Source organism: Pristis pectinata, chromosome 27, assembly GCF_009764475.1.
Source record: "Pristis pectinata isolate sPriPec2 chromosome 27, sPriPec2.1.pri, whole genome shotgun sequence".
NCBI classification, from domain to species: Eukaryota; Metazoa; Chordata; class Chondrichthyes; order Rhinopristiformes; family Pristidae; genus Pristis; species Pristis pectinata.
The window spans coordinates 16,693,724-16,711,431 of record NC_067431.1 but is presented as its reverse complement, the minus strand read 5'-3'; the positions used below and the strand labels follow the sequence as shown (position 1 = coordinate 16,711,431).

At 41.9% G+C, this 17,708-nt stretch overlaps 1 protein-coding gene across 9 annotated transcripts in view; it reads right to left on the bottom strand.

Moving 5' to 3' along the window:
* Nucleotides 1-3,329: 3,329 nt before the first annotated feature.
* The window catches only part of LOC127583662 (ubiquitin carboxyl-terminal hydrolase 2-like), a 118,820-nt gene continuing 104,441 nt past the window's right edge, over nucleotides 3,330-17,708 (bottom strand). For all 9 annotated transcript variants that reach the window (XM_052039877.1, XM_052039873.1, XM_052039876.1 and 6 more), the window contains 11 exons: nucleotides 17,237-17,287; nucleotides 15,095-15,218; nucleotides 13,310-13,421; nucleotides 13,032-13,142; nucleotides 12,147-12,211; nucleotides 11,866-11,969; nucleotides 11,323-11,403; nucleotides 9,923-10,001; nucleotides 9,128-9,235; nucleotides 8,379-8,499; nucleotides 3,330-7,611 (listed from right to left, as the gene is read on the bottom strand). In XM_052039877.1, coding sequence (XP_051895837.1) covers nucleotides 7,524-7,611; nucleotides 8,379-8,499; nucleotides 9,128-9,235; nucleotides 9,923-10,001; nucleotides 11,323-11,403; nucleotides 11,866-11,969; nucleotides 12,147-12,211; nucleotides 13,032-13,142; nucleotides 13,310-13,421; nucleotides 15,095-15,218; nucleotides 17,237-17,287 — 1,044 coding nt within the window. In that variant the 3' untranslated portion in view covers nucleotides 3,330-7,523. The remainder of the gene's footprint in view (nucleotides 7,612-8,378; nucleotides 8,500-9,127; nucleotides 9,236-9,922; nucleotides 10,002-11,322; nucleotides 11,404-11,865; nucleotides 11,970-12,146; nucleotides 12,212-13,031; nucleotides 13,143-13,309; nucleotides 13,422-15,094; nucleotides 15,219-17,236; nucleotides 17,288-17,708) is intronic.

Genomic DNA, 17,708 nt, shown 5'->3' with positions numbered 1-17,708 from the left:
CTCTTTTTCCTGACTAAACATTCAACTTATTTTGTTAACCAGGGTTCTACTTTTGATATTTGAACATCATCTGTTGGTTGAGTTTGTGCCTCTATTGTGATTATTTGTACTCTCACCTGGGAACCAAAGCACCCAATTAGTCAATAAAGATTTCATATGTAGCCTAAATAATCGGGATTATTCATTGTTAAATCCATTCACATGCACATTCCTTTCTCTGAGCTATGCCCATGTTATTTCTAAATCAGATGTTAAATTGGAACCAATTGAAAAGTTTGTGTTTAAATGATAGAATATTCCTTAGTTACAAAATAGCTCAACAAATTAATACCAGTAAAGCCTTTTTGTGTGCAAGGTTTTCTCTCTTTATTGTTATTTTGGTATGAAATTATGTTTAACAATGCTCTTGTAATTTGCCCAGGCATGTTCTCCACCCTGACCTGAAACATCAAGAATTCCTTTCTCCTCATAGATGCTGTTCAGCCCACTGAGTTCCTCGAGCAGATTGTTTGTTGCTCCATATTCCAGCATCTGCAGTCTCCTGTGTTGCCCCAGTAAAATTGAAGTGAATGGAAAACAAGGATAAAACTCTCCATGGGCTAGAGTCATACCAGACACTAAATAAGATAGCTGTAGTTGTTGGAGGTCAATCACCCAGTCCTGGTCATTAATGACAGAGTTGATTAGGATAGTCTGCTTAAGCAAACCATCTTCAGCTGTTTTACTAATGACCTCTCATGAGGTCAGAATTCAGGATGTTTACTGATGAATACACGATGTTCATTTCCCTTTCCAACTCCTCAGAAAATGAAGCAGGCCGTTTTGTAAGCTGCAAGACCTAGACAATAGCTGTTAAATGGCAAATAATGTTCGTATCACTCTAGTGCCAGGTCATGACAATTTCTACCTATCCTTCACTATTCCATGACATTATCATTGCCAACTCCCTCACAATCAATAGCCTAGAGGATTACCACTGACCAGAAGCTTAATTGTAGCAGCCATATAAATACTGTACTGTAGTTACAAAAGCAGGTTGGTATCTGGCTATCCTATTGGCAAGTGGCTCAGTCTTTTCCACCATCTACAATGCAGCAGTATGATGAAATATTCTGCAGTTGCCTCAATCAATACCACTCCACCAACATTTAACAAGTTTGGCTCTATCCAGGACAAAGGAATCAACTTGAATGGCACCCCTTCCCCTATCCAAAATTCACTCCATCAATCCATCCCCGATGCACACAGTCTGTAATGTGTATCACCCATGAAATGCATGGCAGTTACTCACCCAGATGCTGTAACAGCTGCGACCTCCACCACCAAAAAAGACAAGGGCAGTGGGAGTACAGGAACAGCTCTACTTGCAACTTCACATCCAAGTCACACAGAATACTGACTTGAAAGTACATAATCCATCCTTCATCTTCACTGGGTCTAAATCCTGCAGTTTCTAACTCAACAACACGCTGGGAGTACCTTCACCACAAGGGCTGAAATGCTTAAAGGTGATGTCTCATCATCATCCTTGTATGGGCTATTAGGGATGAGTAATAAGCACTGACTTGCCAGCGTACTCACAGCCATTAGTGCTAATGGTAGTTTAACTGTTATGGACTCATCTATCTCCTGCCATCCTGTGCTCTCCCCCTCCCCTGATCTTATTCTGGTTTCTGCCCTCTACCTTTCCAGTCCTGATGAAGGGTCTCGACCCGAAACGTTGACTGTTTATTTCCCTCCATAGATTTTGCCTGACCTGCTGAGTTCCTCCAGCATTTTGTGTGTGTTGCCCCAGATTCCAGCATCTGCAGGATCTCTTGTGTGTTAACTATAATAGTGCACAGTCAAATGGTTACAGACATTACCAGGGAAAATAAGTAGGACAAGGCACAGCTGAGGTAGACTGTTGGTGTTTCTGGAATTGTTCTATTACAAGTTGTTACATCTAGGGTTGACAATTAAATATTTTCCTTGGGGATATGGTAGTGTAACGGTTAGTGCTTTACAGCGCCAGCGACCTGGGTTCAAATCCGGCCACTGTCTGTAAGGAGGTTGTACATTCTCCCCATGTCTGCATGGGTTTCCTCCGGGTGCTCCGGTTTCCTGCCACATTCCAAAGAAGTACAGGTTAGGAAGTTGTAGGCATGCTAATGTTGGCGCTGGAAACGTGGCAACACTTGAGGGCTGCTCCCAGAACACTCTATGCAAAAAGGTGCATTTCACTGTGTGTTTCGATGTACGTGTGACTAATACAGATATCTTTTTTCACAAAGGGGCTGATTTCAAGCTTGGGCTTAGTGCCTAAGATTGGTCATTACAATATTTCGAAGGAGTAATTTTGTCAATCATTTAATTAAACTAATTATTTTCTCAGAAATAAACATTTGGTGTGAAATGAATTTTATTCATCATTGTTTCAACTGCAATAATCATAGTTACCAATCCTTCCCAGACAGGGCCAAAGGATTAACCGTGAAGTAGATCTCCCTAAACTGGAGTGCATGCTCTTGTCTGAAATCACGGTGGCAAAGTGGGTCGTCCCTGCCTGGGGAAGGGGGCTCTACCAAGGTGGAGAGGGATGAGGTTTTACTGGAATGAGTGTGTGATGAGTCTTCTGGAATGGGAATGGGACTGGATACCCTGGGTTAGCATTGGTAACATTGGTTTATTGTTGTCACGTGTGAAACAGTGAAAAACTTTTGTTTGTGCCATCCAGGCAGATCATGCCATACATAAGTACATTGAGGCAGTAAAAACAATGCAGAATATAGTGTAGCAGCTACAAAGTTCAGTGCAGGTAAATAAATAAAGTGCAAAGGTTTAAAAGGATGAGGAGAGAAAATAGCTCTCCCTAGGAAAGTGTTGGTGTGTGTGTGTGGGGTGGGGCAGGGGGTGGGGGAGGATATTGGTGCCAGTGGATCCTACGGAATAGGTTTGAGCCCAGGACTTGTTTCCAAATGTTGGTGTCATTCCATATGTCCTTCCAGAAGTGGCCCTAACACCAACTGCGGTGCCTTTATGTGCGATGTCATGACTTAGTTTGCTCAGTCTGAAGCCATCGCTTTCGAGGCATCGTCCAGCAGCAGATGAACTTTAACTGTGGCTCCCACCTCAAGAACGTTACTTCAACATACAACCGGGACCACGGAGACTGAGCGAACGGCCGCACCCGCACACATCACGTGATCAGATATCACATGACCACGTGGCCCGAACGCCGGCGGCATACATCACGTGATCAGATGTCACATGACCATGTGATCAGAAACGTCAGATCACACCTCTGAAATAATCTCAACCAGGATAGAAACGAAAGGCGTTAGTTTAATATTCAGTGTTTTATTTTTATTTTCAAAAGTGGTCTTTAAAAAATACATGCGCACGCCCTTTAGTGACCTTAAACTTACCGCATTAAACTTACTAACCATCGGTGCACCGCTTTAATAGCAAAGGGCAGATTCCGCGATTTGTTTTTTGTTACAGAACATTCCAGTTAAAAGAAAACAATACAAGAAATTAATACCGATGGTTAAGGAGTGTGGCTGAGTGTGAGGAATCTGCTGACTGTAACTTGCATTAATTTCGCGGTAATCAGTCACTGTTCACAGCTCCCCATAATCATTGCAAATCCAAGCTCCAATTCTGAGCCCCGAGGATTATATGTTGCCTCTTTCCCCCCTTCTGCCACTGTAAGAGCTAGGCGACCAAGCAATTTACGTTCCTGGTGCTCTGTAACCAAGCAGGAATAAGTGACCATCACGGGGACCCCATCTACTCATTCCCCACCCCCCGCCCCCGACAGCCTATGGACTCGATTCAGTACCAACACTTTGTATTACTGGAACATAGGAGCTTTGGTGTACAGGGGAATTCTGGAAAATTTGAGACAGAGAAGGGGAGCCATTGGATCCATCGTGTCTCTGCCGGTCAAAAAAAGTGCCAATCGGCCCAATCCCACCTTCTTGCTCCAGGTCCCAAACTGCAGGCCACGGTTCTTCAATGTACAACTGGGTGCTTTTTAAACGGGATAAGTTACACTTGTCTGCCTTATATTACACTTTCCAGGCAGTAAATTCCACATGTCTACCACTCTCTTCGTAACAAAACAAAACTAATCCTCCTACCCATGCCTTTAACTTTAGAAGGTTTAGACATTCTCCGGCAGGACAGATTCCGATTGACGGTGAAAAGATTCACATCAACAGAGAAATAAAACCCTTTTGTTTTTACACAACAGTTGCGACTATCTGTAAACTTTCCCTGGGATTTGTTTATCCGGTTTCTTTAGGTCCAGAATATAGTTTTGCTACCAAAATGTAGATTGGTTCGGGACAGTCAAAAGTCCTCTGATCAATTGCTGCGGCCAAAGCAGATGAAATGTGCCACTGCATTGGTCGTCCGCGTTTTGTCTATTATCAAATGTGCACCAGTTGATTTTGAGGATACAAGATCCACCTCCATATTCCTGTTTTGATCTTTTCTAGAGAACTTAATTCTAGAGATGTTGAGGACAACGTTGAAACTTGTTATAATATCGTGACTGAAACAGCCCGAAACAAATCAATATATTTTTTCACACGCTATTGACCTTAGGGGGAGGATCGGAATCAGATCAAGGGGATTAAAACCAAAATCCATAATGCACCGAGAAAAGCAAACCAAGTTCAACGCAGAATGCATTACCTCGCTTGGGAACAGTGCCCACAGCTGCCTGCAAACTAGCCCAAGCCACATTCTTCTGAACCCGAGAGGGTCGAGTTTCAAGAGGAACATTCTTCTTTTAAATTACACAAACACCAAACAGGTTTTCATAGGGTATCAAGGTCAAAGATCGCTGTTTAGTACCCAATCACCAGGCTGTCATCCCAAAACGTAAGTTTATATATAGATATATTTATACTGCGCATGTACACACAGCTGTTCTTCTAGATACTATATATATAGTTAATTTTTTATGTACAACTCCTCACTGTACACAATATAAAATAAATCCAGTGCTTGTTTACACGGTAAACAAGATAAATCCATAAACCCACGACATATCAAAATAGAACAGTCATCACGTCTCCATGCATTAGTTTATAGAGTTAAAAATTTGGAAACTTGAGTCTTCTTTAATAAGATCCTTATAATTAAAAAGCCCTGTTAGATGATGACTTTTGAAGGGGAGTTTGAGTAACAGGAGGGCACATTGTGTTAATGTCGACCATAAATGTGCCCCCTCTCCGACTATGAAGTTTTGGGCGGGCAGACCACGACACGGGTGAGGAGAGCAGCAATACCGCTCTGGCAGACCTGTAGCAGCGGGCAGGTGTGATTCGGGGATTGTAGAACAATCCGGGAGACTTGGAGATGGGTGGATAAACATATAGAAAGTGGAAAGAAAACGGCCGGACACACATAGTCAGTCCGAGTACAGCGAGAAACAAGAAGCGGAGAGAAGTAAGTCAATGGGGTGAAATCAGTGGATATTTTTACCCCGTTCTCCCTGATTTAAACAAATAAGACCTAGTGCTTTCCACTGCGATGACTGCTTTCTTTCCTCCCCCTTTTTTTAATATAGGGAGGGATCAAAGTGCTAGTAAGTGTCACTAGGCAGTGAGCGGGTTTCTGAAATCACCGCGGGTCGGATCAGACCTCACAACTCGGGAAGAGCAGCAAAAAAAATCTCAATCACAGAATGTCATGGAAAGGAGATGCTTCAAATCACTTCCAATACCACAATCTCTGTAATCCGTTTTAGCTGAAACTAATCTCTCTGTGATTCCATATGACCACTTGCCTCACAGATCAAATCAACATATTCACCATCAGAACGGTAAGCCACTGGAAGCAGTCAAAACCAAAGCAAATCTGTTAGGAATGCAACATTTAAATCCAGCAAAAATGACCTGATGGGACATCTGTTGCGAGTAGTTGGTTGAAACAGGAATCACGAAGGTATGCAATGCCTCAGCCCCAAGAAGTCTTGGCATAGTTAAAATGCCTACAGGAGGCCAGTACTGGCCTAATGATGTACTGGATGGAGGATATAGTTAAATCCTCAGCCCAATGCCCTATTCTCCTGAACTGAGTTGTATATTAAGGAAATGAAACCTGGTGGGTGCATTGAGGGGGGTGAAGAGTGAGGAAGAGGTGTATATCAAACAGCAAGAAAGCAAGATCAACAAACATGCAATCCTGTCTTTTTAAAAATGTGGTGCTGCATATTCTTTTAAGTAGTATGGTGGCTGGGTAACTGGGGAATGAGGGCAGAGGAGAAAGAAGGCTGCCAAAATTCAAGAGAGAGTGTCACTGTTGAGTGCTTCCCGTAATACCAAACATAGGCTTGACATGAACAAAGAAAAACTGTTTGCTTGAATTCTGTTGACCAACTACTCAATATTCTGGCTGCCGAGCTTTTCACTGGGAAGAAATGACCAAAGCTAGAACAACTGACCCAATAAAGTGGTTGTCTTGGTACCAATTTCTTAACCAGAAACTCGGGATCCTTGTTTGAAAGGGCAAAGACTTGTTATCAAGAAGGATTCTCTCTGGGAAGAGGCTAGGTCTTTGTTAACTATAATCAACTCTGTGTGATAGTTCAGCTCCAAATAGGGATCAGAGAAAATTCCCTGCAGGATTCAGAGATATAAATGATTAACTCAGGCAAATAAATGTTACTCCTGTCAGTCCACATAGATAGTCCTCTTTAGGTAACACCTAAACTTAATTCAGAGATGGTTAATTCTAACTTAAGTCTAAAATGGTATTTCAATCAATGAAGTGTGAGAAATTTTTCATATTTTAAAATGCAGGTATCACAGAAACGGTGGGAGGGAGAATGTCCCCAGTTTGAGAGAGCAGATTGGGGGCCAAGGAACACTCATCCCTCAGATGATGATGGTTCTAACCAATGTGCCACAGGCAAGTCACTGCAACAGAACCAAAAAAAATAAATAAATTTAAATATTCTCCTGAGCCCAATTTTCTTGCTTGCAACTCGGAGGATTTGAAATACCAACAAACCGTCTTTCTCCCTCTCTGTAACAATTTGTGGTTTTAATGTTTCAAAAGACTTGCAAGAAAATTTTTGCTTCTGAAAATAAACATACTCCAAGACAGTACAGAGAGGAGAGACGCTGGTGCAGAATCAGCAGCTCACTGCTGTGGGCGGCATTTCTTCAGTAAGTTGTTGATCCGAGCTTGAGTTGCTCTGCATCAGATGCTGGTGTGTACTTTGAAAAAAACTGTCAATGGCAGCAGGACTGGTGATCCCCTAATTTCAGAAACAGCCCTTTTGTGTAGCCTTCCGCCAACACGCATCCCCACCTCCACCCACTCTCCCCCTCTCAGTCCTGGTGCAATCCATCTGGACATTAGTTGGTTCAGCATCTCCTTGGGGTGGTTGCTTGTTGTAGGCAGGAACTTTGTGTTGTTTACGATATCAAGGACACAAGAGATCACTTAAAAATATCGCCATTGGTGTGAGACAGTGCTTTTAAGCTGCTTTGCTTTCCCCATTCTTTCATGTCCGGAGATCGTTATATCCGAGAGGAAGGACAGGAGAGTTCATAGAATAAAACATAGGCATCACTTGTCCTTATCTGGCTCGATGACATTGGGGTCACCCTGCAAAAAAAGAGAAGCATCTATGAGTTACACCTCTTATTTTCCTTCCTCTCCTATTGACAATGCATCTACCGAGGAAGCTTGACAACTGATGTCAATCCTGCATTAGTATCGTTACCCAGAATATAATATTTTTAATCTATTTGGTCACACAACGTAGACATCACAGACAAGGCTCATCTCCGATTGCAATGCACCAATTGGTTTGCTCGACCATTTCAAAGAGAAGCTAAATGTCAAACAAATTACAATGGGTTACCAGTTACTAAATGGACAGATGATGCGAGAGTGACAGATTCCTCCTCTGAAGGACATTAGTAAATCAGATAGGTTTTACAGCAATCCACTATTTCCATACTAGTTTTCTTCCCCAAATTTATTTAATTACTTGGACTTGTGAGCTGTCATCGGATCCAAACTCACTTCTCGTAATCCAGGCCTCTGGATGCTCAGCCAGTAGTTTAACCACTACTCTACTGTACACTACGTTCTCACCCAGTGTGTGTTTGCTACTACTTTCCAGGGCCTGTCACTGCGAATGAGGTACTAAATATTTATTTAGTAAACTTGTTTGCTTCTTTCTCTTCATTTGTTATCAAGTCAATTGGCTTCTAGCATCATAACAGGCCAGGCTGGAAGTGTGGAATTTTGGGATTTATCTTTTGTAGTATGTTGTTGAATTAGTTTTGGGGAGGTGGGGAGGGGGCAGGGGTGGGGTTGAAGGGAAGAGCGATCATGAGGATAGATATGTTGAAGTCAGAACTCACCTGGAGTCATTGAAGTTGTACCATTCTCCAGACTGAGGGTTTTTGCAATATGCAGTGTAATGGCCACCCATGGTGGTGCCCGAGTGATTGGACACTGCATAGAGATTGTAAACTGCATGAACTGTGAGGAGAAAGATTGAAAGACAAAAAAAAAAGTTTAACTATATATTTTAGCCCAACCATTCCATAGCAACTGATTCAATTTAACTAGTAACTGTGGGAAAAATATATCAGAATATTCCATGACGCAACAGTGATGGGAATAGGACTCTCACTGCCAGCTAAATCCTTTCCTTTCATGTTCTTGATTAAATTTTTATCCTTTTTCCATCTACACACAGATTGGATTCAGCAAATGCTGAACTTAATCCTTTTCGCCTCCATTTGCTGTTTCCTATCCTTGTCCTTTTACTGATAGGATCCCAAAGTAGGAAGTGTCCATTTGAAGGGACAGCTCTAAAATCAACAATTTTAGTTGGCTATAGCAAGTTTTGGAAACTGGAGAATCAAGACTAATATGTGGGTCCTCTCCAGTCACCATGCTGCCGACTCCTGACCTGACACAAGTCTCTGAACAATTGGACAATGGCATTATCGTGCCGCTGGAGGTGTAGGATTAACATAATAACGTAGCTAAGTCATGTGGTGACATATTATCGATAGACCCACGTGATGACAAGTCAGGGCCATGGTGTAACAAGCATGGATTCGGTGCAAAGAATAATGATTTAACATGCTATACAACTCACCACTGTTCTCAGAACCAAACTCTCGAAGGTCAAGATCCTTCAGGGGAAAATTTACAAAGGTAGAAAGTTTACTAGTACGAACCCGTGCTTCAGAAAATCGCTTCAAATCTATAAGAAACATCGAGTTAAGGATCGCAGATTGAAAAAAAACTGTGATGAAAAGAACAATAAAGGAAGAATGAGCAGAACTAGAGCCAAGAAACAACATTAAGCAAAAGCAAACATAAACTGGAAACCTGGTCCAGCTTCTCAGTGACCCTGAGATGATCCAGAAAGTAAATTGATGCTAGTGATCAGTGCTGTCCGAGGTGTTAGAGCATTACATTTAGCTTCATTGCTGCTGGCTCAGGAAGGAAATGAGCTAGACCTCTGATCCATGATAACAGCTTGTGGATAGCGGGTGTGATTAAGTCGGCAGGTGGCTGGGAATCACCTCAAGCATAATTGCTCTGTCTCCAGTCTCAGGCAAACAATGGCCAGTTGGTTGAGATACCAAAGACTGCCTAGCACCCTTGCCACTGTACACACAGAAAATCAGTACCCAGAACTACTCAGTCTTATTATCCTTGGACTGTCATTGGGTAGATATCAGGACCAGTTCAGTGATGACTCGAAATTAATTGAGGCCATAAGAGATTATTCCAGTTCATAGTCAATTAGGCCCACATTCTCTCTGTTCTACATTTCAGTATATGGCACGCTAAATGAGCCGTGGCTTATTTAAACACTGTGCAGAGGACTTTTCAACTGGAATACAGAAAGAACATCATGGAAATTTATATATCACAAGGATACGAAGCACAAGGATCTTCGGGAATTTCTGGATTGTGAATTTCTTGGTACATTTTCTTCGGACTTTGCATCTGTAACATGTCTGGAACACAGAATGCACTGGAGTTAGAACCAGGAATATGGGAGGAGGCAGCCTGTGATTCACTTAAAACAAAGTAGGAATCTGTAACTGAAGTCCATTCGCCACCTTTGCGCCACGATCATCATTAATCTTATTCAACCAATTTCTGTCTTGGAAGTACCAAGTGTCCCTACATCCATGGACTTTGTAGTGGAAAAAGTACCAATTTCCACTAGCTTTTGTGTGAAAAAAAATGTTAGCTGATTTCACTCTTGAATGGCCTGGTTTTAATTTCAATGTGCTTTTCCATTGTTCTGTGCTCTCCTACCAAAGAGATATTTTCTTTCTATCTACCTCATCAACACCGTCTGACATTTAAAAATTTTGATCACATCAATTAACCTTCCATATTCAGGAAATATAAACCAGACCTCATAATTGACCCCTCTAAGCCTGAGTATCATTAAATCGAGTTATTTGATCTGCCAGAAAGGGCAATGAGAAACAGTAGTTAGGGAGAGGCAAAGGGGCTAGTCATGATTGGTCATTGTTCCATGACACATGATGGCAAGGGTGAGAAGGATTTGTACAAATCTGATGATGCCCTTAGGGTAGAACTTTCATTTATACACATTTTGCTCAGTAATGAGTAGATGGTGACAGCCATACCCCAATTTTCTCAGGAAAGAAGGGGAGAAAATTCAGTACCAGGTGGAAAGCTTATTAATTTTGCTAGGAAATATATAGAAGCAGATGCTTTTTTATGATAAGAAATTTTAACATGTTGGTGTAGAGAAGGATGTGGGAATACTGCTACATGAAAATAAAAATGCAGAGACAGATACACAGACATGTACATGGCAAGGGGCTTGGAGTACAAGAATAAGGAACTCTTGTTTCAGCTCTACAGGGCTTTGGTGATATGAGTATATTGAGACAAGTATTTGTACACTAAGTGAATCAATGGTCGTGGTGGAGTAGGAGAGTTCATGATCTTACTGAATGGTGAACACACTGAGGAATTCTTTTGGCTTCTGCTTGATTTTATTTCTTGTATTTCTTTTAGGATTGTATCAATGTATTCCAGCTGCTGTGAACTATTCCTCAGAGAATAGTTCTGATTACTCTGACACCAGAAGCTGTGGTTTGTGGGTAGAACAGATTTTCCCATTCTGTGTTCTACAAATTTATGTTTCAGAATAGCTTCTTATTTTGGAATTTTTTTCCTTTATAGAGATGAAATGGAGTTTAAGACAGATAATAAACGGCTATCTTTACTTCCTAACAAATCTCACACACAGTAATGAACTCCAAGTAACCAGAATATCAAAGATCAACTTACTGGTTTTTCATCTCCATCCAGAACATCCTCTTTGGTGAACAATCGTATACAATCCATCAACGAAACTTCACCATAGCCTTTCTGCAAAACCATCAAAAATTGGGGATTAATAAGTGACTCAGACCATGTTCTATAAACTGTTGATAATGATAAAATATCAGTACAAATGCTACAACGTGATTTTATGCAATCACCAAAATAAGCTGTTAAAAGTCATGAGGGGCTTTAACCCAGGATCTGTTGGCTATTGACAAAGATGCCCCCACTATGGTCAGATTGCATCTGAATATCTGATGGAGAGTAAGCCCTTGCTGTTGCCAGACAGTGTGACCTTCTTTGTATCCCCACTTTCCCTAGTGTAAGAGTTTGTCACATCTAGAAACCTGAATTTGAACCTGATGTAACTGAATCCTGTAAAAATCCCAGTAACTTTTGGGGAGGTTTAAATCTGCAGAGAAACAGTATTGGGGTAAATGTAGAATATGAGAGAATTTTCCATCTTGCTGTGAATTTGTGGCCTGGAATTGAACTCTAGGTTCTCACCTTTGAGATGGGTAGTGACAGGTCCCAGAAGGGGTCAAAGACTGTGGAACAGTAGCCGCACTCACTGCAGGTTAGAGAGCTTTTTAATTGGCCCACAAAATGATCTGAAAAACAGAAATCAGCCAAGTCGATACTTAAGTAAGAAAAAAAATCTGAATCCCTCCGCTGTGCCATCTCTCTATTTTCATAATCTGAACAAACGCACATATTTTTCTCATCCATATAATTGGATATATCAACTTGACCAAGTGCATGTGTAAGCCTGTATGTTCTGAACTCACCTACAATCCTACTGTCTTCTCTCTCGAGGTATTTCTTCCACATTCTTCTACCTTTTTCATCATCACTAGAGGGGAACAGCAATGTTTAAACTGGGTACTTCCATTAGGTAGCAACAGTTTTCAACATAGAACAACACTAAATTATATATAATAATAAACATGGTGTACCTGATGTCCCAAATTTTAAGTTAATTATAAATGTTAACAAATTTTTGAAAAACTTGTCAGTTTACATGAGCCCACACAAAATGAGACAGCAGCAACATCAGATGGCAGTGCAAGGGAGTTAGATTTGGGTGGTATTGTTATTCACACTACTAAAATACGGGAGATTTCTGAAGCTTTTCAATAACATCAGAGAACCAAGGGACAGAAGCACATTTTAACAGCCTTTCTGCAACTGAATGAAAAATACATTCAACTGTGAAGACTGCCAAGAGAAGATTGAGAGTGCATTGACTACACTGGGGAAATAAAAAAAAGGGAAAAAGTTGGGAGAAACCTGAGGGGGTACAGGGATGGAATGGATTATAGACTTACTGGAAATCATTATGACATGGAGTAATTGGGACAAATAACTGACGCTAGATAAACATGAGGAAGAAGTGGCTGGAAAGAAACTTAGAGAAGTCAAGTTGAATGAATGTGTAAGGAGGCCCATGTAGAGGACAGTTGAGCTAAATGGCTTGTTAGGATCTCAGGAGGGAATAAAAAAGACTACCCACCCACAAAGTGAAGCTGAAAGACTGTGAACAGCATCATGGGGAATGGAACTCAACAACTTGACTCAACCAGCCACACTGGGGTTCAAGTTACTTGAAGTAATTTGTGAGCAGGTGACTTGGCATAGTAATCCAAAAAGGCTTTAATCACACGGCCACCTACTTCAGATGGTCCAAGTCCTCCACCATAGCTTTGGATCGCACTGACACTCGGTTCACTTCATTGTGAAGCCCGTCTAGCAGGAAACGGAGAAATTCCTGGGCGTCCTGTTGACTGAGTGAGTTAAAAATTTACAGGTCAGATCTAGTGAGGAATGATGGACAAACTTGCATTTTTACAACACATTTCACTACCACCAAGACTTAGAGGAGTTCAGTACAAGGAAGAAAATTGTAGTGGCTGGTTTCAGTCCTATTGTTTATATTCTGAACATCACTTACTTATAACCCACAAATCGTGGGGCGTATTTCTGGATTTGTGTTTTGAATTCAGAAGGACTGATGGGGTCGTTGCTGGGGGATGTCCAAAGAGCCTGGAGCAGCTTTGCAAATTCTGCAAGAGAGAACAGAGAGCAATGAGATTTGGTGAGATTGGTCAGTGTAGTGACATACACTCAACTTATTCTACATGTGTTCATGGAATTACTGTATATAGAATGAGAAGCTTCGGCTCATAAGGCCTGCACCAATCCCATGAAAGAGCCTTCCAATAGCTTCACTATCCTGCTTTTTCCCTAGAGCCATGATAATGAAAACATTATCTTTTCAACCATCCCTACAGGCAGTGCATTTCAAGTTACAACTTAATGAGCCATCATGGTGCCTCCAGTCCCTTTCCTGATGACTTAAATTTGTTCCCTCTGGTTATTGACCCTTTTGTCTTGGAAACACTTTCTCCTCATTTACTTTGGGTTGCAAAGTGGTACAGCTAGTTGAACTGTTGGCTCACAGTTCCAATGATCTGGGTTCACTCCTGATCTCCAATGCTGTCTGTGCCAAGTTTGCACGTTCTTCCTGTGACTGTGTGCTCCAGCTTCCACCCCACATCCTGAAGGTGTGAGGGTTGGTCATTTAAATGCCCAATGTAAATTGTCTCCAGTGTACAGGTAAGTGGTTGAAGCAGGGAGTGTCGTAGGGTGTGTGCGGAGCATAAATGGGGTTAGTGTAGGATTGTTGTAATGGGAAGTTTGATGGACAGCCTGGGCTCGGTGGGCTGATGGACCTGCTTCTGTGCTGTGTTACTCTAACACTCTGTCAGAACTCCTAAGTTTGTATCTCCCATTAAACCTTCTCTGCTCCAAGATGAACAATCCCAGTCATTTTCAAAAGACAAAACAAAAGAATCAAAGCTAAACAAAACTCCTGCCCAACGGAAAGGTGATTTTTTGGGTCAGATTATTAATGGTATATTTCCTGGTAATTACCCCACTCATGAGGAAATCTAGCCTACAGACATTGAAGGGGGTTGGACCTTGCAAGTGAGGATTTAGAGGAGGGCAAATGGAGTCATTCCCAGGAAGCCAAAAGCAAGATGAGCCTGAAATATTAATTTTAAATAACTATTTAATACTGTTTCCTTCCTTCTTCTGTCCCTTTTATCTCAGTACATATTGCCAGAGGTAGTCCAGTCACTGTGAAAATCAGTGTCAGAGGATTAATCCACAGCCTCTGCTAACCTTCCCCACACCAGCCCCATCTCATTTCATCTTCTCCTCCTTGTCCAGCTTTCTGTCCAAAAATGTTTTCTGTGCTATAACCCCCTGGAAGTGGACGGTGATAACAGCATGACAAGGGCATCGCAGCATCTGGGACCTTCAAAATTCAACGCGTATATGAAACTCAAAAGGTTGAGTGTCAGCTGTCATTTTTTCAAAGCCAATGGTGCAAATCATGGTGATTTGCATCTAGTGGGCTAACTTTCTTTTGCCATAAGCTGCTAGATGGTAAAATTTTGGAAGTAAATATGCTTCAAGAGGTATCTTCACAGTTATGGTCGATAGGCAGTAATTACAACGGTATAACTGGGGTGCAGTATTCAAGAAACCCAGGGGCTGGGTTTAGAACTGCAACACATTTTGCAATACTTCATTGTATTTGTGGCATAAAAACAGAACATGCTGGTAAAACACAGCAGGTCAGGTGGCAATTATGGGATCTCCAACTGGGGAAGCAGAGGTTTAAGGGCATTCCCATTGCTCTCAGACAACATTCATCAGGAATGCTTACCTTCCATGAGTGCTGTGTTAGTGCGACTCCGGTTGTTGAGCTCTCGCCGGTAGGTGTTCTGAATACAATAGTCTCGCAGCTCCCGGGTGTTGCTCAGACATTGCAAGATAGAGTTCATGAAGCACTGCAGCAAAAGTGGAGGCGGGAAAAGGAATGCAAACGACCAGGCACATCGGAAGCAAGAACAGGTGGAATAGCTCTGGGCCATTCTGCAAAACAATAACTTGCACTCACTGAGGCACTGCTATGGATCCCAAGGGTAGGACAACTTTGCATTCTGCGGAGACACTGGCACCAATGACTTGCTTAACTCTTAACAGCAAGAGAAACAAAAGATGGGCTGCAGTTACTAAGTGATAACTACACTCAAGAGGTGGAACAGAAAGATAAACCTAATGCAACAAATTCCAGGATATTCAGAGCATTTCTATATCATGCACTCTGTCTTCCTGTTTTCTTCCCTTCTCCTGCTCATCAATCTGATTTCCTGCCCTATGGCACCAGCCTCCGACACTGTGACAGAAACACTGTCTCAATCAGAAGACCTTGGGTTTGAACACCAAACAGCCCCAGTGAATGGAGACTGCAGCACGTCTCTGAATGCCAGATCAATATTCAGCAGAATACTTACATCTGTAAGGGTTGAGTTTGCCAAAAAAAATCTCTCAAAGGAGTTAAATTTGCTTCAGATCAAGGGAGAGACATGCTGGCATCAAATGTGAGAAAGGATAATGACACCGAGAGGCAGGTCACCCCTCCCTCCACCACCCCAAGAGCCAATGGCAGTTTCCTCTTGATTTACTTTCTTTCATTACAGTTCACTAAGCCCCACCACCACCACCGCCCCACCACCACCACCACCCCACCCCCCCACAACCTCTAGCTGAGTTTGTGCTTTTAAGAGCTGTGTTAAACATAGTTTGAATTAGCAACCTTAGCTCGTTTATACAACAGAGGCAAAAGCAGGTGTCTTGGATTCAGTTGGGTGCCTGCAAATCCTGCACCACCATTTCCACAACATGGAAACACTCAACCAGTGTTTAATCAACAAGGGCTGTTTTGGGTTTGATTCACAAGCTGTTTCAAACTTTCCCTATTTCCTGCTGTCTCACCTTGTCCACCTGATGACACAGGAATGAGAATACCCTATCCACTCCACCACTTTACAACCAAATTCATAACCCTTGAATGTATCAAATAGCAAATATGTTACTCAGGGTCACTTTAAAGAAATCCCAGCCATTGATGCCCACTCTGTTAGTTGGTGTCGGCTGGAAAGAGTATAACAATGTTACAATGATCTTCAATGCCCACAGGCTATGGGGTGGGGGGAATAAAATCAGCCAAAACTCTTGCTCCCAATTGCATCAATGACCAGAACTGGAAACTGTGTGCACATTGAATGAAATCCAAGTTTGCCTGGGAAATTCTGCCTCCACCCGTGGTGCCTGTTCTCACTCTTGCCTATTTGGGGAAGGTTTGAGCAGTCAACCCATGATCTGAATCCTGCCGTCTTCACAATGAAAATGACATACAGACCCTAACTATTTCCCTGTTTACATGTCCATGAAATCCTGCAGATTTGAAAGAGAATCGCAAAAGGAACCTTTGTTTAACAGAAATAAATTCTGAGCTCTCAATGTACAGCTGTAACAACTAACAGCGAGCTCAGCTTCTCATCAAACACTAGTGGGGCAGTTACACCACAGGTTGGATACAAAATAAAGCTTCATTTACACTTTCCCATTAAATACTCCCAAGACTAGCACAACATTGGTTTGACAGATATGATGTTTGGCCGATTTGAGAGCATGTTAGAAGCAGTGTACTTGGGAATCAAACCTACTGGGAAACAGAAATGAATCTCACAAAAGCTTGGATCATCATGTCCAGTGGATTGCTTCATTATAGGCATTTAACTAAAAAGTTATTACACTGAGGAGTCTCTCTAACAGTGCCAATTCTCTAAGACTGGCCTGGAGTTTCCAAAAATTAACCTTTAGCCTACACCCCATGTTATCCAGCACAGCCCCCCCTTTAAACCAATACAAATAACTGCAAAACACATTCTTAAGTAAGTGCCAATTTCTGGAGATTACCCAGAATCAAGTTAGTCTGTTTTCTACTGAAAATAAAACTTACAGTGTTGCCCAGATTCCGAAGTCCCACAAGCCCCTGGCTGGTTTTAGAATTCTGTAAAACAAAAGCAGGAGAAAAAAGATTAAATTGGAGATCTTAAAGGTTATGAGAAATAATAGTCTCACAGATGGGAGTCCATTTGGGCTTTGAATTAATTAGAAGTGAAAAACACAAGGGTGGAACAAACACCTTAAATCACAGTTGGAGTAAACACTAATGCTAGTAATCCCAGCACTCAATGTCCTCAGATCCTTACACATAACAAAAGAAAGCCAATTAAACATGTTCTGACATGGGTACTTACTAACCTGATGGGTGCTGAACATTTAGTTTTTATTAAAAGGAAGTTCCCTCCTTCCCTTACCCAAGCTTGTGTATACCAAGTCTCCCCGGGATATAGGTACCACTTGGACTGATTCTCCTTGGGTTGCTGGCCCAACAAGTACCACCATTTCCTGGGGTATGGGTTCCCTGG